Raw genomic sequence first — 19,991 nt, 5'->3', positions numbered from 1 at the left:
AGCCCTCCTGCGGCCCCCAGCACGAAAACTGCCAGGCCACAGGCCCAACCAAGAGCCCACCTCCGGCACTGCAGCCCTTTCCTTTTCACACAAACAAGCCAGCACCAGGCATCTGGGTAAAGCCTGAAATGAGAAAGACTGGAGCACAGTGTCCAACTGCAGGGAGACGCAGAGGCCACTGAGAAGGAGCTCTAGGGGAGCAAGAAAGGACCCAGGGATTGAAATGAGGCAGCACCTGTGAGCCCCCAAAAGGAGCTGAGGGTCACGTGGAGCAGCGCCTAAGAAGGTGGACTCGAAGGACGCAGAGCTGGAGAGAAGGTGCGCCAGGAAAACACAGGGTGGGCGCTCAGGGAGGGCCCCAGAGCCCAGACAGAAATCCCCCCAGACTGAGCTGGGGGCTGAGCAGCAAGTCTAGACCCACGAGCGAAAGGAGATTTCCTGAAGGATCCAGAGATGAAGAACCAGCTGCAAGGTGGCCTCCAAAGAATAGAGGTCCCACAGGGGCCTGGGTTGGGGAGACCTCCCAGAGAGACAGTGCTGAGAGTGGGCGATGCACTTTCAGATAACACAGAGGCCAGTGTGCCTGCTGGGTGGGGGGTGCCCCTCATACAACCATGGAATATTCACGGGACCACAGGACATAAGCTCTCACTGCAGGAGGTGGGCAGAGTGGCACGTGTGCATGCCTCGGCTGGACCCCCAGCCTGGGAAGTCGGCAACATGGAAACCCAAAGTGAACAAGAACCAATCGGGAAACACCGAGAGGCACACAACCCTCAGGACGGCAGCGGCTAGGCCCTGGGCCCTCGCTGCCGCCCACGGCCCACGGCCGACCTGGATCAGCATGTGGCAGATGTCCACGTGGCCAGCCTCCGCCGCGGCGTGCAGGGGCGAGCGCTTGTTCTGATGCTCCATCTTGAAGTTGGGGTCGATCCCGTCAACTGCAAACAAACAAGAGGTGCCACTCACTCATCAGGCACGACCCCAGCACCCAGGCGGGCCGGGCCGGGGTGGGGAGGCCCCGGGGGACGGCAGGCAGGCTGCAATCAAAGGCCCCAGCACCACTGCTAACTCTGGGCCCCTGGCCCTCCCGTGTCCCCCAGCCGGCCTCGGCCCCAACATGAGGCTGGAGGGGCCCCAGGATGGACACTCCATGGGAGCAGGACCCCCAGGCCAGGCCCTAAGGGGAGGCAATTACTGAGTGCAGCTCCCAGCCTGGCATGGACACGGATCATGAGTTAACCCCAGAACAGTGAGGCGACCTCAGTACCGCACAAGGTCTAACAGAAAAATGATAAAAATTGCCACCTTGGTCAACATAAAACCTTTTTTACCCCAGGACAAACTGCTACACTTGTTTCTTAACTTCCTATCAAGTAAAGAGATTCTGCGTCCACCTTCTCCAGCCCGAAAGTCAAGCCTAAGCTGTGAGCTCAGAAGCAAAGCGCTGCCTGCTCCTCAGCACCCGGCGGGTCAGAACCACAGCGGCAGGAGGCTGCTGACAGCACAGGTGTCCCGGCTGCTCTCTGCACAGAAGACGCAGGCAGGTCCCCACGGCACGAGCCTGGCTCCTGACCACGCCCCTACTGACTCCACAGCACCTCTTAACCATCACACACCTCATTCCTGCTAATTCCAAGCAAGCACACCCACCGCCTTGACTGAGCGCGAACGTGGCGAACAGGCTGAACCCCAGGAGCGGCCTGTATGCACCGACCAGAGCAATGGGACAGGGTGGGACACGGCGGGCCCTGCGACGACAGAGGCGTGCTCGCCCACCTACCCAACATGAGCAGCACCTTCTGCAGCTCCCCTTGCCGCGCCGAGAAGTACAGCTGCTTCGGGTGGAAGCGGAGCTTCTTGGGTCTGTGGAGAGAACACGGGTCAGCGGTAAGCACAGCTCCCCTACCACACACGTTCACGCGGACACACACACACGCACGCATGCATGTACACACCCACACCCACAGACACCACCTGCAGGCTGGGGAGGTCTGGGTGAGGCCCTTATGTCCAGCCTTCAAGGTGAAAGATGCCACATCCACCAGGCATCTCACAATAAAAACACTAAAAACGCATGATCATCTCCTTCACCTACACATGGGAACGGTCCCTGAGGCCTCGGCATTCCACACGGGGCATAGTGGGACCCCTGAGGTGGTGGGGCAGGGTATCCCACCCAGCTACACCCACCCTGCTCAAGTAGAGTCTGGGCCTAATGAAGGGACAGGGCACCCAATAGTCACTGTGAGACCAGGATCAGAGACCAGGCTGGAGGCCAAAAGAGAGCCGTGGGGACTCGGGACCATGTCCCACAACACAACTACCCAAGAACAAGACAGGACCCTGATGCTCCAGGGAGGAGCCACACAGCCTGGCTGCAGCCCTGACCACAAGACCCTGTGCGCAGGGTCACCTGCGCGCAGGGTCACTTGTGCGGCAGGTCACCCGTGCGGTCACGGGTCAGGGGCGCCAGGCCCTCCTGCAGACTCCCAGGTGGTGCAGGCAAGACCAAGAGGGTGCCTGCTCCAGACCCGCCCTCACAGACGAGCAGCGTCAGAGCAGTGGCGGCCCTCCGGTCCTGAGGTCAGAGCTCTGGCCGGCAGCGTCTGGGAAGCCTCACCGGCTTCCGGGACTACCCTCACCATGCCATCAGGGGGTGTGCCACGACAAGCTGCGACTGGTTTCCATGGCTTCCAGACTAACGAGGAGGTGTGTCAACAGCCATCAGAGTGGCTTCAGCGACGCCTGGGAGCACCCGCGCCCCGGGGGAGCACATGGAGGGCACATGTGGCCTCGGTGCGCACAGACGCTGGCGGACGGGGACACCCAGCAACGCAGTGGGGGCCTTGTGCAGGAGGACGGGGGGGTGGAGGCTGCAAGAAGGGCTTACTTCTCGGAATCCAGGGCGATGAGTGCGCTCTCCAGGGTCTCCTTCCCAGGGCCCTGGGAGAGGCCTGGCGCCGGCTTCCCCAGCCCAGCCGGCCCTGTGGGGTCGAAGCCCTCCGGCACCTGGGGGGCCAGGCTCTGCGGCTTGTCCTCCTCTGAGAGCAGGGGGCCAGCAGCGCTTCGGGGAGGAGGAAATAAGTGGAATTCTGAGTTTTAGAGACATGCAAACTCCCCCTCTTACGGAAACCAATGAATACACAACACAGGATCCCCTCAGCCCCCAGCTGTGCTGCTCCTCCGAGACGGAAAACGACCGCGGGCTCACTGTCTGTCCCGGCCCAGAGGGCAGTGCCCAGACGCAGACCAAGTCCCAGGGAGCGCTCAGAAGCGAGGGCAGCCTTTCCTAGGCTTCTGGACCAGTGTTCAAATTTGCTTTAGAATCCACTCCAGGTTGAATCTCAAGTCCACTGCCTGACCAATACAAGGAACACCTTGGAATTTTGACTCAGAGCATTAAACTTATAGACTAACATACTTAATTCACAAAAATATGATGGCATCAACACCATCCCCATACTAAGTTCTGAATGTTTACAATTTGAGCCTCTTAACCTTCAGCGGATTTTCAGTCACGGGTTAGGGTAGGTGGTGAGTTTGCTGCTGTTTTGAAGGATCTCCTTCACCCTGGCTTCCAGCTGGACAGGCTGGTGAGGACAAGGCTTCTGACACCTTTTCTTAACTGATCATCTGGACGACTAACTCCAATTAGCTCTATGAGTTCTTCAGCTATTTCCACCTAATTCTTTTAGGAAGAAAACTATATGTTTGCAATACAAATCCTTCTCTTGTAGACTGTTTCTTGTGTGTTCAGCTAGGGCATCCTAAACATAGCACAGTAACAGCAGACCATACAGCAGCTGATGCTGACGCTCCACGTCGTACACGTACACACAGGTGCACGCAGGCAGGGACAGGCACGCACAGGCACCGCAGACTCAGGGAGCACTGTGCTTCAACACAGAGCGCGGACACACATCACGGAGGACGGTGTGACACAGGTCCACACACAGGTGGATGAGTGTGCAGAGGAGACACGTGCACAGCGCAGCGAGCAAACACAAGTCTCCGTGCCTCCCAGCCTCACGGGTCAGAGCTCACGGCGCGTGCGCCAGCAGGGAGACCCCTGGCGGCTGGGGGCACATACCTGCCCGTGGTGGTGTCGGCCCTGCCCTCTGCTGCACAGCTCTTCTCCTGCCCAGGGGCCAGGGTCACCGTGGACGTCGTGTCTGCCTTTGCAATGGTCACCTCTTTGGCCTTGGAGGTCTCCTCCCCACAGTGGGGACAGTAGCTGGCATTATTGACTCGAGAGGCACAGGCTTTGTGGAAACGATGAGAAATGCTGCTCTCAGGCTGACATTCCATAAAATTACCCTAAAGATGGGAAGGCAACAAGTCATTCTCACTGGGACTAAAATGCAGAAAAGCAAGTGAACCCGAGGTGCAGGCACATGTGGGGCAGGAAGCCGGCGTGGGGAGGAGAGAAGGCCTGTGGCCCTGCGCCCTGCATGAAGCGGAGGACATCCCCAGCCCCGCGCCTCGCTCTGCGCCACGCTGCTCAGCGGGTGAGACATGTATAAGACCGGGTCGACAGGAGACCCACGGAGGACGCACCCGGGAAGCAGACTCACAGCCCTGAGAGCCGGCAACAGCCCTCAGCAGAGTCCCCCTGCCGCAGGCGGGGCTCTGGGGCAGAAAGTGGGACCCGGGGCCATCTTTCAGCAGAGGCATGGAAGGATGTGGAGGACTGGGAGGACACAGAGCCGTGGCATCCGGAGAAGCCCCAGGAGAGAGGCTGTCAGCCGGGAGCACGAAGGGCCACGTGGAGCCCGTGAGCCCAGGAGAGGGCCTGGGAGCACCTGTGGCTGAGCCACCGAGGAGGACGGCCCGGGGCTCTGCAGGTGGCAACACGGGGCAGGCGGTCCTGCCGGGCAGCGCCAGGAGCAGTGGGGAGGGGCTGGGCGTGCCCGGGAGGCGGGCGGCACTCACGGCCGTGCAGAAGTAGCCGCAGCCGGGGCAGCACTGGTGCTTCACCATCCGGCCCCGGTGGTCCTCACACAGCACCAGCAGCGGCGCCTTGCTGGATGGACGCATCAGCTCATGCTTCACCACGCTGTTCGTGCACCTGCCCAGCTGCAATCGGGAGAGACCGGGTCAGCGCGCCACACCCAGCACGGGAGGGGGTCAGGAAAGCAAAGGGTGCAGGCGGTGCGGGCCTCCACACCCACCAGCCCACCAGAAGAAACGGGTCCAGTGAGAGTCAATGCCCCCCACCCCGCACAGAAATCAGGAGTGTGCTGGCTGCACGACTGTGTGTGTCTGTCACACGTGTGACAGAGACGCATGCTGAGAGGCAACCTCAAGCACGTGGACGATGCCTCGGTAAAGTTCATGGGATGGAGATGAGGGAACCGGCTCTGAGGGTGTCAGCCGCTGAGGCCGAGGTGGCCTGGGTATTCAAAGAGAAGAAATATTTTGGGGAAAGTAACAGCAGCTTAAGAATTCGATGGAATCCCACAAAAAAACCAGAGCAATTAGACAGCAAAACCAAAACCAGAGATGACACTTAAAACCAAAGGCCACAGGATGCAGGTGGGTGGGGTGGGCCTTGAGACACCAGGGTGTGGGCAGTGACAGGGCAGTACCCTACAGACCCGGGACAGGTGAGAGCCAGACACCAGAAGGGCCTCCTTGTACCCCAGAAGAGCGGGCAGCCTGGGAGACGCTGCCCAACCCCAGCGGGTCCAGCTTGGGACCTGGGGCCAGCACAGGCCAGCCACAAGGAGCCCTCAAACCCAACCTCCAGTCAGGGCACAAGGAAACCTGGACAAAGCTGAGCTGAGAGAGAGCAGGACAGGGCGAGAGAGAGAGAGCAGAGGATGGAGAGCAGGGTCCTCAGAGTCCCCGCCTTCAGCATTCTTGTTCACTCTTAACAACGGCTGAAGGCCCAAAGAGCTTTGCCCAAGTACAGTACACCCATTCATACCGACCATGTTAGAATTTAAGAGAGAATTTAATTTAAAATAACAATTAAACCTATCACATAAAGAACATATTTTACATACTAAGTAAAAAAACAGTCACTAAAGACGACATAATGTATGTTCCCGTTTACATAGGCAAATCTATAGAGAAAGCGGAAAGTAGAGCTGGGGGGATGGGAGACTCTGGGCCTGACGCCACCATGTTAAGGGGATGTGGTCATTCTGGGTGATGGAAACGCTGTGAAATTGATTGTAGTGATAGCTGCACAACTCTGACTTACTAAAAAACATTGAATTTTACTCTTTAAATGAAAAAAAAAAAAGAACATATTTTAAATAAAAATTATTTTTAAACTATTTAATGAGCAATGTGTCATTGTTTTATTTTATATTGTTCACAAAATTCTTTAACATCTGCTTTAATAAGACAGCCCGGTCGTACATCTGCTTCTGCATTCGGAGCAGACGAGTGTGGACATTCTTCTCTGGCTCCACAAGGGGGTTCCTTAGAAGATCTGCTGCGATGTGCATGTCTCAGTCCACCACCCACTCATCTCGTCCCCTACCCCGAGACCATCCAGGTGTCCTGACTGTGAGTGACTGTAACACCATGGAAATCACTCGTGCAAACATACAAACGCTCCTGTGTGCTCTGTGAAGCAGCAAAGAGAGGCAGTTCACTTTCTGAGAATCATTTCAAAAATGGTCTTCATAATGGCATTTCAGTATCACTGTGAAATGATGCTCTGAGGCCAAGATGAATAGGGCCCTGCAGGCCCAGGGGTGCGGGGAAGCTGCAATAATACCAATAACACAAAGACTAAAACCTGCTGAATCTGTTTAAACATGTGAGTTCGTAATATTTTAGAAGCAGAACTGGTCAACCTCCAAAAACAGAGAACAAACCCACGGCCTCAACGACCAGGAAATGAAGAGAAGGCTCTTCCTCTGGGGCTCTGCTGTGTAACGTGACGAGGTGAAATGACAAGTCCTCATGAAACCATCAGCTGCCAAGTGAACAGTGAGCAGCACAGATGCACACTGAAACTCTGAGGGGGTGCCAAGCACAGGCAGTGAGACCCCACAGCTCCAGCGTCAGAAGAAGAACCCAGAGGCCACGCCTTGGCTGGGGTGCACCGCCGCCACTGAGCCAGGTCCACCTGTGTCTAAACTGCAGACAAGTGGGCTGGACGCCCTGCGCGTCTGAGAGCCGCTGACTCCAATCACAGGGTCCAGTGGTCCTGCCGTTCCAGAGAGAAGCACAGAGGATGAATGGGCGGCGGAGCACAGAAGCCAGGTGGCGGCTACCCGGGGCCAATCCTGCTTTCTGCCCCTGGTGTGGTTACTGGTGTGCCCGCCACCTGAGACAGACTCATCAAGCCCAACATCTGACCTGCATTGTTTTCTGGATCAATTTCCCAGGAAAAGACCCTGAGTCACTAAGACGAACTACAGGGAATGGCAGTGGGGAGAGACAGCCGAAGCACCGGCTCATTACTCGGAAAAGCAGGAAGAGACGTCACTACTTGCTCTACGAACACAGGACAGGCCCGCTTCAGGGCCCAGCAGCCCTGCGGGTGAGGGGGTTGCCTGTCCCAGCGACACTGCGGTCGTGGCAGGAAGTATGGGAAGCTGCCCAACTGCTCACCGGGCAGCATTCGGCAGAGCTCTGAAGGCACAACTGCCCTGCAGGGAGCCTTGAGGAGCTGTGGGCAACGGGACCGACGCGTCCCTGAAGGCGCTCTGGCCAAACCAAGCTGGACGCAGGGACCGCCGCATAGCCCGGACGAGTGCCGGCCTCCAGCCCCGTGACCCAAGATAAAGGGGACCAACCGGCCGGGAACACCAGGCCACACAGACGCAGGGCCACAGGCGGTGGCGGAAGCTGCCTGCGTGTGGCCAGAGCAGAGGACACACACATCCAACCGTCCGCGACGCGTCACGTGACAGCAGGAGCCACTGCTGTTTCTGCTCCACGAGACATGCCGTGACCACTGGCTCAAAGCCAAGAGTGGCGGCGGCTGGCCCCGAGCAGCAGGGTCAGCAGTCAGCTGCGAGACTCTCTGTATGGGAAGCTCCTCTAAAGAAGGTGGGTGGGGCCTCAGCCTCTGCCATCCACGTTCAAGTGCACAGCCAAGCAGGAAAGCCTCTGGGAAGCGTGGCCTCAGCAGAGCAGTACCCACGGCCATGTCCGCCCCCAGCCTCAGCATGGCCACACAAACAGCCCGCCTCCCCAGGCAGCCTGGCGCCGCCAGGCAGGGCACCCCCCGACACAGACGCGGCGGCTCACCTGGTGGTCCACACTCTCTGTGGCCATGCACTGGTTGTTGGCCAGAGTGGTGATCTCCCGGCTCTTTGGGGTCTCCATCCGGCAGCTGCAGAGGGGCACCTCCTGGAGGCCATCCGTCTCGCCTGCATCAGGACCGTTGGCCAGCCCTGCAGTCACAGCAGACGCGTTGAGTGTCACCGCCATGCCACCTGCCCAGACGCTCTGCTACACTTGGGTCACCGGCGACAGGGTCCCTGCAGACACGCTCACGGCAGCACACAGGTAACCCAGGCCAAGACTGCACTCCCCACGAGGGGAGCGCTCGTCCTCCCTGCTCCGCTCAGAGCTGCAGCCACAAATTAAATGCTTGGGCCACTCAGAAGGGGGGCTTCCCCGGTGGCTCAGGTGGTGGAGAACCTGCCTGCGACGCAGGAGACTGGGCTCCATCCCTGAGTTGGGAAGATCCCTTGGGGAAGGGAATGGCAACCCACTCCAGTGTTCTTGCCTGGAGAACTCCATGGACAGAGGAGCTTGGCAGGCTACAGTCCATGGGGTCACAAACAGTCTGACACGACGGAGCGTGATTCCTTTGCCTTCGAGACACTTGGTAGTATCTGGAGACATTTTGGGTTTTCCAGGTGGCGCTAAGTGGTAAAGAACCCGTCTGCCAATGCAGGAGACATAAGAGACATGGGTTCAGTCCCTGGGTCAGGAGATTCCCCTGGAGGAGGGCATGGCAACCCACTCCAGTGTTCTTGCCTGGAGAATCCCATGGGCAGACGAGCCCGGTGGGCTACTGTCTATGGGGTTACCAAGAGTGGGACATGACTGAAGCAAGTTAGCACCACCTGGAAGGGTTTAGAGGCAGCCTGTTCAGTGATGACCCACTATAACCGCACAGAGAGCTTGCTTCTCCAGCTGAATGACGGACGTGTGGAGGAAAACAAAGAAGAAAACCAGGATCATGGCAAGCCTTTTGGGCACAGCAACATCACCCCGACCTGCCTGCAGGCAGGCGAGGGGGCAGTGCCAGGGAAAGGGGGCTCACGGTCAGGCTGGCTCCTGGTGGGGACACAGGCCAGTGGCCAGAAACAGCCCTCAACCCAGCTACGGCTTCCAAAGGAAGGCAAGTCCCTGTTCCTTCTCACAGCACAGTCCCATGGCCCACTCCCCTCCCTGCGCGGGAGCCAGGCTGGGCCCAGGACACTCGGGACCCAGACCCAGCCGTGCCCTGGCGGCAGGAGCAGCCGGCTCATGCGAGAACCAGACTGGAGGGCAACCCTGAGACCCCAGGGATCCCGCCCTCGCTGCCTCCCAAGAGCAAACGGAGGGGTGTGACCCACCTGCACTGACCCCGATGCTGCTCAGCTGACTGACTCTGAACCCAGGACACGGGCCGCAAGGCCAGGGCGAGGGAAGGGCCGGCCAGCAGGCCAGGCAGAGGAGCTACAGGGCGCCAGACGGACGGGTCCCAGTGGACCCTGTACATGCCCCCGGCTGTGGCCATCTGCCCACAGCCCCAGCCAGCCACCGGGGTCAGAGCAGCACCCAACCCCGGCTCGGCAGACCCGGGGGCACGGATGAGGGCCACTGCGCATCCCAATGCAAACGCTCTCTGGGCTGGAGCCGGGACCCCGTGACCAGGTCGGTCCTCGCCTTCCCGAGGGTCCAGGTCACAGGGCTCGCTGCCAAGGATCTCCAGGCCGCTGCCCTCTCTCGAGGGTCTGAAACTCCAGGACTGAATACATACACCTGGAGACCCCGACTTGTCCCTGCAAAGAGCTGGCTCTCCAGATACCGCGTGACTGGGCGGCCCTGGCAGGGCTGGCACCGTGAGAAACACCCTCAGAGAAGCATCTCGCCCCGCGCCCGGCAGCTGCCTCTCCTCCTAATGCAGGGCTCCCACCAGCGAGGCCCTTACTTAGAGGAGCTGAACAGAAGCACGCGAAGGCAGAGGCCACCGCCCCTGAGCCCGGGGCTCAGCCTAGACAGGCACCCCCGCCGCACTGCCCTCACACCACCGACCATGCGCAATTTGGTAAAATAAGCACTGCTTCCCGCAGGCGTCCAAGTCAGCACACTCCTGAGACAAAGCTAAGAACGTCTGGAAGCAGAGAACACACACGTCACGTCACTGGGAAGGAGGGCGTGAGGGGTCACTGGATGGTTTCTGCTAATTTGCAGCAAGAAGAAAAGCTGCTGTTTCTCTGATGGAGAAGCCTGTGACTTCCTTCCCAAGCTACAGATGTAGTTTCCTGAGTTGAACAAGCACCCAAACTCCCCTAGTGCTCACAGCCAAAGGCCATCCATCTATCCTTTCCACAACGTCTGGCTAAACCCTGCCGGAAGCCATACCCTTCAGCCACCAAAGTCCATGAGACAAAGTTAACAGGGGTTTTACATCATCCCCAGATTTCAAACTGATTTCCCACAAGGGCCAAATAGCTGTTAGCTCCTTTTCCAGATAAAGGTTTTTGGATGGTGGGAGTACACAGCCCCAGTGCCAGGACCCCAGCACCGTGGAGCAAGGACCTCGGTGAAGGGCCCAGCCCCGGATACGCACCACGGGGCATCTGAACACCAGCAGCTCAACCCCGACGTGGGCACACGTTTCTGCCAACACTGCTGGAGTCCGAGGCCATGAAACAGTCAGGTTACGCAGAACACTGCCACCTGCGGGCAGAGGCACCTCCCGCGGGGAGCCGACAAGAGCTCGTGTGGCCTGTGGGACCGCCACCCCAGCAGGTGTCTGCACCCAACCTCTGGGGCACAGCGACCGGCACCGTGTCCTGCCCGCGCAGCATCCAATGTGCCCTCCCCCCACTGGCCCCACCACGCACGCGTTCACCTTCTGTGTCAGAGGTCAGCGCACCCTGGACATGGAGATTCAAGGAGTCCAGCGGCACCTCCATGTACCCCCCGCCGTCGCCAGGCGCCGTTGGCTCCACACTGCCCGAAGACGACGCAGAGGCTTCAGAACCTGCAACCAAAGGTGCCCTCATCAAACGGGGGGCTGGGGCCGCACCGCCACCCCGAGGCACAGAGCCTCGCCAGCCACGCAGATCCCACACATGCGCATGCAGACCATACAGACGCTCGCAGGTACACAGATCGCACACACATGCACACGAGACACGTAGACACTTGCCAGACACAGATCACACACATGTACACGAGAGACATACAGATGCTAGCCAGCAACAAACATCTCACACACGCATGCGTGTCATACAGATGCTCGCCAGCAACAAAGATCACACACGCGCGAGAGAGACAGACACTCACCAGCAACAAAGATCACACACGCGTGCGAGAGAGAGACAGACGCTTGCCAGGCACACGGATCACACACGCACAGCAAGTGTCATACAGACATGTGCAAGACATACAGACGCTCACCAGCAACAAACATCTCACACACACGCGTGTCATACAGATGCTCGCCGACAACAAAGATCACACACGCACGCTAGACACACGGATGCTCGCCAGCCACACAAATCACACACGCGCACATGCGAGACATACACTCACCAGCCGTGCGGATCACACACACACACCCGCCCACACTTCTCCTGCCTGGTCCCATTTCCACTCGGGCTCCCCGGGGATGGGGCAGCCTCGTCAAGGAGAGCAAAGGCACAGACACATGAACACGCCTTTCTCTACACCCTCGTGAGCTGGATTAAAGCTGATAGAACGATCTGAGGACACAAGTACAAACACTGTACACACGTTCCATGTTAAAGTAAGAGAAAAGTCGAATGGCAGGTTTCAAAGACTAGCTGCTGTGCGGCAGCTAAAGACGCCTCAGACACACAGCATCACTGGGAACCTGTCCAGCTCAGGCCGTGGGCTCCAGGATCCACAGGGAAAGGCTGGAGGGAATGTCCATCCATGAGAACGGGGTTTAAGGAGCCCCTCACCCGCCAGAGGGTAACACACTCTGAACATGCCAACGAGAGGCGAGTATGCAAGTGAGGAGCCATCACGGGGTGAGAGGTTCCTATCTACATGACCCAGGAAGCCACCTGGGTATCAGTCATCGTAAGGGCATCTCACTGAAGAAGCCTGTGAAAACGGGCGTTTACACAGCATAGTTAACACCTCCAGCAAAGGGCAAATGCCCACACTTCACAGACAAGCCACTGATGTTATTTCAATGATGGGAATTGAACAGGTATAATACAGAAGTTTGGTATCCAAAGACCCTGAGTCCAGGCCAGTCTGCACCCAAATCTCAGGCAGGAAGGAGCTGACCGCCTGCAGAAATCACCACCCACCTGAGGAACCCCAGTAGACTGTACAATTTTAAACACTTTACAAAGGGAATACAATTCAAAGTCCTGCTTGAATAAATATTCCGGCAGGCATTCTGCATGCTATACCCAAGATGGTGGCGATCAAGCTTTCATCCCAGGACCGGTGACTTTTAGTCTTGGGTCTACAACGGCTTGTCAGCCGACAACAGAAACACGGGGTGTGTGACCTCGGGTGATGACTCGAGGCAGAGAGACGGGGAACCGTGAGTGAAGGAGAGGAGCTTCAGGGACAACATGGTGCCTGGCGGGCCAACAAGCCCCACGCACCATCTGACCCAGACCCGAGCGCCCGCCACGCGGGGCCGCCAGCGGCCCTCTGCACTTCGAGGGCAGCTCCATGACCTGCTTCTCCATCAGAGAACTAAAGCTGTGCAGCACTGCCCAGCAGCAACGACACGGTGACCCGGTGACGCGTGGAGAAGCCAAAGAGAGGTGCCCTCCGTGAGCGGGCCCCACGGCGCCGGCCCCAGGCGAGAACCCCAGAGTAGCGCGACGGCTGACTAGGGAGGGGTCTCGGCCAGGCACAGGGCGTGGCAGGACCTCCTGTCACAGGCGCGAGGGGGGCTCACCAGCCCTGCTCCAGAGTACTGCACACCCCCTGCGGCGTTCAGTCCTCCACAGCAAAGCTGCAGACAAGGGCTGGGCCCTTGAGCCTGAGGCCATTCCGCTCCCAGTCTGCCTGGGACAGAACCACCCCCGGATCAAGGGGACTGACCAAAGGGCTGAGCAGCGCTTTGTGGCCCAGGGCCTGGCCCCAGGACACTGAGGGCAGGGCACAGGGTGTGTGGGGGTGCGGGCCGCGGGCAGGAGACCGCCGGGCAGCCCTTGCTAAAGCAGCTCCGATTAAGTCCCTTCTGGGGTGTTTGCTGTCCTAACAGTGGAGTCCTCCAGGTGAACGCAGCCCTGCACAGACCCCAGTGCCGAGGCGCGCTCCCGCCCAGGCGTCGCGCGGCTCCGTGCCTACCTAACACAGAGCAGGGCTTCTTTTTGCTTCTCCGCCTCCTCTTCCTCGCTGGCTTGATCCAAGGGCTGTCAGGCTTCCCCTTCCTCTTGAGGAACTTCTTCTTGACGCTGGACTCAGAACTCTGGGGAGTGGGGAGAGGGCAGAAAGGCAGAGCGTGGGCTCCGGGCGCAGAGGCTCCAGCTCCTGCCCTGTGGCCACCACTCACCCACAAGACCCCGCTCACTCCCAGACGGTCCCTTCTAGGTCACATTCGTAAAGATGCCCATGCTTGTCCCTAAACACACTCCAAGCCGTTACTTGAGTTTCAGCACACACACAAAAAAATACATGGGAGAGTTCTACCAGACACTAAAGCAGCTCAGTAAGCGAGTCCACTTTCAGTCACACGCACCCATTCACCGTGCTCAAAAGAAAAGGAGCAAAGCTTCAGTCTGCTTCAAGTCTACATCCAGGTTAGCCAGAGCCCAGAGAGCAAGAGGCTGTCACCGCTCATGACACGCCACGATTCCTGAGTGTCCGCATCTCACACCTCCACGCAGGCAGGGTCTAACTGCCTTGAGCCAGACAGACAGAAAGCCAGCCCACAGACCACGCTGCCAAGTCTGACACGAGGGTCTCGCAGCCTCGCTGGCCGTGGGTGAGAAGACACCTAAGGGCCTATAATCCCGAGACCCTCAGATACCGGGGCGGCTCAGCGCCTGCGCGAGAGCCGCCTGGGAGCCTGGGCCTGGAGCTGGGCCCCAGCGCCCTGTGCCTCGCGCAGAGAAGGGAGCAGCGCGAGCTACACTGCACCAGGGCCAGGCCCCGGGGAGACACGCGCCTCGCCACAGCGCCGCCCTCGCGCCCTCCTCTCAGCCCCCACGTGGCCACCGTCTCCCTCTCAGAGACCTGCTCTGGCTGGACGGACACGGCCACGAGCTCACCGAGCCCCGCCGCCCCGCCGCCCGCCAGCCGAGCCTCCGACCCCGCCCTCAGCTCTGAGCCCCGCCCCGCTGGCCCGGAGGCCCCTCCCACTCTGCGCGCAGGACCCAGGGATCCGCGCGCGCCGGGGTTACCAGGTCGGACTCGTCCCCGTCCTCCTCCTCGTCCGCGGTGCCGGCCGACTCCTGCTCCTCTTCAGACTCGCCGTCCACCTAAGCGGCCACGCGGGGGCCCAAAAGAGAAGAGAAGCCAGTGACCCTCTGGGGGCAGGCACCCGGACCCCCGTGCTGAGGGGCTGCTGGGGGCGCCCGCGTTCCCGCTCCACACCAAGGGCCCACCTGGAGGGCGGCCCTGGCGTGGAGGAGGGCATCAACTGTACACAGATCAACGTGCGTGGCAGACAGCAATTAGGAAGGACCAGCGCACACGGCACAAACACAAAGTGTAAAACCGACCCGCCCCTGCCGAGGGCCCAGGCCGGCCCAGGCTGCAGCGAACACTCAGACCCCTTCCAGGTGGGCACGCGTGCCCAGCCTCCCGGCAGCAGCACCCTGCACACTTCTCTGAGTCACCTTCTTCTAACGAGAAGTGTGTTGCAGAACCCCTCCCGTCACATAACAGAGGTGCCCGTGCTCACCGCCCCTACCTGCACAGTGACCCTGAAGCCCGTGTGCACCCGTGCCCTCCTCTGCCCTGCACACATGCCCACTGTGGCTCCTCCAGGGGCTACAAACCTCCACGATCGCACAGGACAGTTAAGACCACCCCCCCTCCACGGGAAACAGCAGACACGGGCTCCCACCACGGCCAGCGCTGGGGGTGGGGGGTGCCCACAGGCCCAAGCACCCCCAGCCCTGCCCCTGTTTCTCCCTCTGAGTCCGGGAGACCACACCCCTGGCCCTTATCTCCCCTGGGTCCCTGCTTTCTAGTAACTGTGGGAGCTACACACCCACAGGAGAGATCTCCTCTGCCTGCTAAACATGTTACCAACATTTTCCTACCAAGTCTTATGAGCTTTGCTTCTCCTCTTTCTTTTTATATAAAACTTCTGAGATTCCAACCGGACGAGTCAAACCTCTCCACTTCCCACTTCACAGCTTCTGGGTTTGTGTCTTACACCAGCAAGCCTTCATCGGAGATTAGAAGAAATGGTTTCCAAAGCTTTTTTCCCACAGTTGAGTATTTTGTGTTAACTCTTTTCTAACTTCTGGCTGCACTACACGGCATGCGGTGTCTTAGTTCCCAGCTGAGGAATGAACCCTGGAAGCACAGTCTTAACTACTGGACCACCAGGGAAGTCCCTGTGTGGACATTTTAAATCTTCTGGAATTTGCTTTCTTAAGTAACAACTTCTCTGATTTATACCTACCCTTGTACACAGTGGTCTGAGTGTACTCAGAACCACGAGACCACCGCCCTGTGTGTCTGGAATGGAGCCCACGTCTCCTGTGCCCCGTGACCACCTGCTGCCAGTCATCCTGGTAACATTCACGGAGAAGCTCACGGCCTTCGCCCCCAGCTGGAAGCCCAGCTCTGACAGCAAACTGCCACGCTGCGGACGGACGGCAAGGTGGGCGGCCGCCCCGCGTGGTGCCTGCCCAGCCCCACCAAGCCCCATCCTGCCAACCCTGCACCTGTTCCCGCCATGACACCCCCACATCAGGTGACCCCACCGAAGGTCCTGTGAGGATTCTGATGAGTTTAAGGATAACATGGGGCAAGGGAAATTACACAAGGGATCTCCTCATTCAGACAAACTATGAGTCATTCCATGAACTTATGTTTCTTTAAACCTCTCTCAGCAAAGTTACATAACTTCCCTTCCAGGTCACAGACATCTCTTGTTAAGTTTACTGCTAGGTGCTCTGGCGGTGTTTCAGGATGACAGCTAACTCTGGGGGTGATACTGGCTCTGTGTTCCGAGTCCTCAGCTGCTGAGACAGCCCCAGGACCATCAGGGAAGCAGCAGCCCCTGCACACAGGCCTGGCTGCGCCGTCCTGACCTCCCTGGTCGTAAACGCCAGCCAGCGTCCTGGGCATCCTGCTGACAGACTGTCCGCGTGTTCTCCGACTGGCAGGACCACCCACGCTCGGCTAACCAGCTACAGTGATGAGGATTATATTCTCAGCAAACTCTCTCCCTTGTCCTTTTAAATATTAATGCTCCCTCTGGCTTTCACCTCACAGCTGCGCGGCAAGAATGGCCAGCTCGGAGCACCCGTGTGAGGGGAGGTGGGGCTACCGCTGCTGTTTAGACACTAAGTCGTGTTTAACTCTTCGTGACCCCATGGACTGTAGCCCACCAGGCTCCTCTAGCCATGGGATTTCCCAGGCAAGAATACTGGAGTGGGCTGCCATTCCCTTCTCCGGGGTTCTTCCTGACCTGGGGGTCACACTGGGGTCTCCTGCGTCAGCAGGTGGGTCCTTTCATCACTGAGCTGCCAGGGAGGCCCTGACAGTGGCTATCCGCATCTTCTCTTCACTCGTGTTTGTGATGGTTTAAAACTTCCACCAACACATACAACTTTCTCCTGGTATCTTTAGTCAGCTTTATTTAAATATCTTTAAATTTCACTGGATAGTTTTTTATTTTAAAAACAGCGAGCAATGGAACTACCCACTAAAACAGGCAGATTAACACCTTCTGAAACTCCTGCCACATGACTGTCAAGGGAGGCGTAGGGGTCAGTGGACGAGAATGCACATGGCAGCCGCAGGGACCAGCTGAGGCCTGGGGACGGGCGGTGAGGGCAGCAGCGTGGCAGCGTCCAGGACGCAGATCGATGGACACCTGCGGGACCGCAGCAGGCAGAGGCCGCACGGGGCAGGGGCCCAGCCAGCAGGCCGGAGTGCAGGGGACAGCCGCACCCTCCCGCCCCATCCACCCAGTGCTAAGACCAGGGTGCCGAGCGTCGGTCACCAGTGAGAAGCAGGGGCAGCATGCTGGCCGCGTGCACAGGGGCTCCTTTCCTACAGATCGCTCTTTTAAGAAGACCAACAACCGCACAGATGAACAGCTGAGTTCCCAGCAGGCATTTCACAAGAGAAGGCATCACGTGGCAAACGCTCCAGGACGCCCCCAACCTTCTCGGAGGCCAGGAAACGCGAGCCAGAACTGCAGCGTGGATGCGCTCGGCCCGAGGCACACGTGGGGCGCACAGCTCCCGGCAGATGCAGAGCACAGTGACAGCCAGGCTGGAGGGGGCAGCCCCACGTCGCCCCCAGCGCCCCTCCTTCCCCAGAGACTCATCAGAACAGCCAAGGGCTTGGGGACAGCTGGCCGGGAACACATGTGCAGCGAGGCTTCCGCAGAGGAGAATGAGAAAGGCAAGCGAGTCCCAGAGCCATGACGACCCCGGAGGGGCTCAGGGACCCCAGTAAGCCCCAGCCAGAGCCGTGATGGCCCCGGAAGGGCTCGGGGACCCCGGTAAGCCCCAGAGCCGTAATGGCCCCGGAGGGGCTCGGGGACTCCGGTAAGCCCCAGCCAGAGCCGTGACGGCCCCGGAGGAGCTCGGGGATCCCGGGCCACCTTCAGATGCCGTCACACAATAGAAATGAACCAACAGCGCGAGTGAAGCCCACAGTCACAACTGAGCCGCCAGCTCCTCAGAAACAGGGGCTGCAGCCCAGAGCAAGGCCGGAGCGGCCCACCTGCAGGCTGGCCTGCACCCTGGCCCATCCACGCAGCAGCCAGCCAGACCCCAGCACACGGCCTCCAGCTCCCTCCCACCCGGGACCCCCGCAGGTCCTGGGAAGGCCCCCACCCCGGCCCTCTGAGGCATGGCTGTGACTGACAGACGGACACTGGACTCGGTCTCAGGCCCGGCCCGTGCGCCTCGCGCCTCCCGTATCTGAGGAGCCGCGCGTGAGCCCACCGCAGTCTGTCTCCATCGCTGACCCGTGCAGGCCTGCTCCCACCAACTTACTGCACTTTCCACATTTTCTTCTCGATTCTGCTTTTATTTGTCTTCCCGATTCTTCCGTTAGCTTGATACTCATTTGACTTTTTCCCCTTTGTATTAACATCTAAACAGTGTTATTGAGTGTTAGATTCTTTCTGGAGGAGGAGAACTTCCATCAACACTGAGAATCCAGAGACAGACCCGAATTCAAGCGCGGTGCACGTGTGACACAGGCGGTCTCGTCACCAGGGAAGCGACGGCAGTCCGCGGCCTCTGCCGGCCCCAGAGCCCAGCCTCGCGCCCGCCCGCCCGGAACCGCCTCACGGGGACGTGGCCCCCGGCCACGCGCCCGCCCACGCTGGCTCTACCCCACAGTTTACCATGAGTTCTATACGAGTCAAACAATTACACATAAAATACAAAGCAATGAAAAAACAAGAGCTAGCTTACATCAACTTATTCAAAATTGCCAAGGACAAAGGCCTGTATGTTGTACTTAGAATCCAGAACCCAGAAATCACGCAGAAGCAGCCTAGTGTCCCTGAGCTCTGGTATCACAGCCAAGGCTGACAGCAGAGTCCTTCGAGCCATCGGTCAGCAATGCACTCACACCACACTGCCCAGGTCACAGGCCAGCAGAGAGGGGGTCACAGAACAAATCCTGATGGCTAGTGACCGTCAAGGGCTGCCTGGCCCGCCTGGAACAAAACACGGAGGTGCAGGGACACGCAGACGCAAATCTGCGCCTTCCCACGCACCGCAGCCAGCGCCCTGGTGACGCCACGTCCCACCGAAGGGGCGATCTGCCGAGTGTCCCCTGTGACACCAGGGAATGGCTCGGAGAGGGGAGCAGGGGGCAGACAACACCTGCTGAAGGGCCCAGAGTGGCACACGGTGCCACGAGGAGGAGCCTGGGCACCCAGGGTCCAATCCCACTGCGGGCAGCGGCGAACGCAGGCCTGAGAGCGCACCCTCCAAATACCGTTCTAGGGGCCAGGAGGGCTTCCCTGGTGGCTCAGCTGGTAAAGAATCCGCCTGCAATGCGGGAGACCTGGGTTCAGTCCCTGGGTCGGGAAGATCCCTTGGAGAAGGGAAAGGCTACCCACTCCAGCATTTTGGCCTGGAGAATTCCATGGACTATGTCCATAGGGTCACAAACAGTCGGACATGATTGAGAGACTTTCTCTCCCTCTCTCTCTCTCTCTCTCTCACACACACACACACACGGGCTAGGAAACTGCTTCCTCCTATGCTTCTACAGGAGAGGGAGAAAATAACAAATGATATCTTAAATGATTTTAAAATTTCCTTTAAATCTCTAGTGTTAGCATTTTCTACCAATTTATTTTTGAATAATTACACCTCAGGGGCTGGGACAACATTTAAAATTTTGCCCCCAAAACTCCTAGACAAGTAGAACTGGCGTAAGTGGCTACGATGATTCTGAAATTTAACAAACACTAGAAAAAGACAAGGGGCCGTCCCCTTCTGCTCACTGACTCCACTAAGGCCTTTGACTGTCTGGATCACAAGAAACCGAAACATTCTTCAAGAGATGGGAACACCAGACCACCTGACCTGCCTCCTGAGAAACCTGTAGCAGGTCAAGAAGCAACAGTTAGAACGGGACATGGGACAATAGACTGGTGCAAAATTGGGAAAGGAGTGCATTAAGGTTGTATA

The 19,991-nt window shown here is 58.7% G+C and overlaps 1 protein-coding gene across 7 annotated transcripts in view; it reads right to left on the bottom strand.

Annotated features, from left to right (window-relative positions):
- The window catches only part of EHMT1 (euchromatic histone lysine methyltransferase 1), a 109,775-nt gene that overhangs the window by 26,931 nt on the left and 62,853 nt on the right, over positions 1 to 19,991 (bottom strand). For 5 of the 7 annotated variants that reach the window (XM_070799810.1, XM_070799812.1, XM_070799811.1 and 2 more), the window contains 9 exons: positions 14,541 to 14,618; positions 13,486 to 13,606; positions 11,048 to 11,179; positions 8,221 to 8,366; positions 4,936 to 5,079; positions 4,094 to 4,320; positions 2,894 to 3,067; positions 1,784 to 1,866; positions 835 to 941 (listed from right to left, as the gene is read on the bottom strand). In XM_070799810.1, the coding sequence (XP_070655911.1) occupies positions 835 to 941; positions 1,784 to 1,866; positions 2,894 to 3,067; positions 4,094 to 4,320; positions 4,936 to 5,079; positions 8,221 to 8,366; positions 11,048 to 11,179; positions 13,486 to 13,606; positions 14,541 to 14,618 (1,212 nt within the window). The remainder of the gene's footprint in view (positions 1 to 834; positions 942 to 1,783; positions 1,867 to 2,893; positions 3,068 to 4,093; positions 4,321 to 4,935; positions 5,080 to 8,220; positions 8,367 to 11,047; positions 11,180 to 13,485; positions 13,607 to 14,540; positions 14,619 to 19,991) is intronic. The other 2 variants (XM_070799813.1, XM_070799814.1) reach the window with 2 other exon arrangements.

The sequence above is a fragment of the Bos indicus genome, chromosome 11 (assembly GCF_029378745.1).
Source record: "Bos indicus isolate NIAB-ARS_2022 breed Sahiwal x Tharparkar chromosome 11, NIAB-ARS_B.indTharparkar_mat_pri_1.0, whole genome shotgun sequence".
In the NCBI taxonomy this organism is placed as follows: Eukaryota; Metazoa; Chordata; class Mammalia; order Artiodactyla; family Bovidae; genus Bos; species Bos indicus.
The sequence above is the reverse complement of the archived record's forward strand: the minus strand, read 5'-3'. Positions and strand labels throughout refer to the sequence as shown.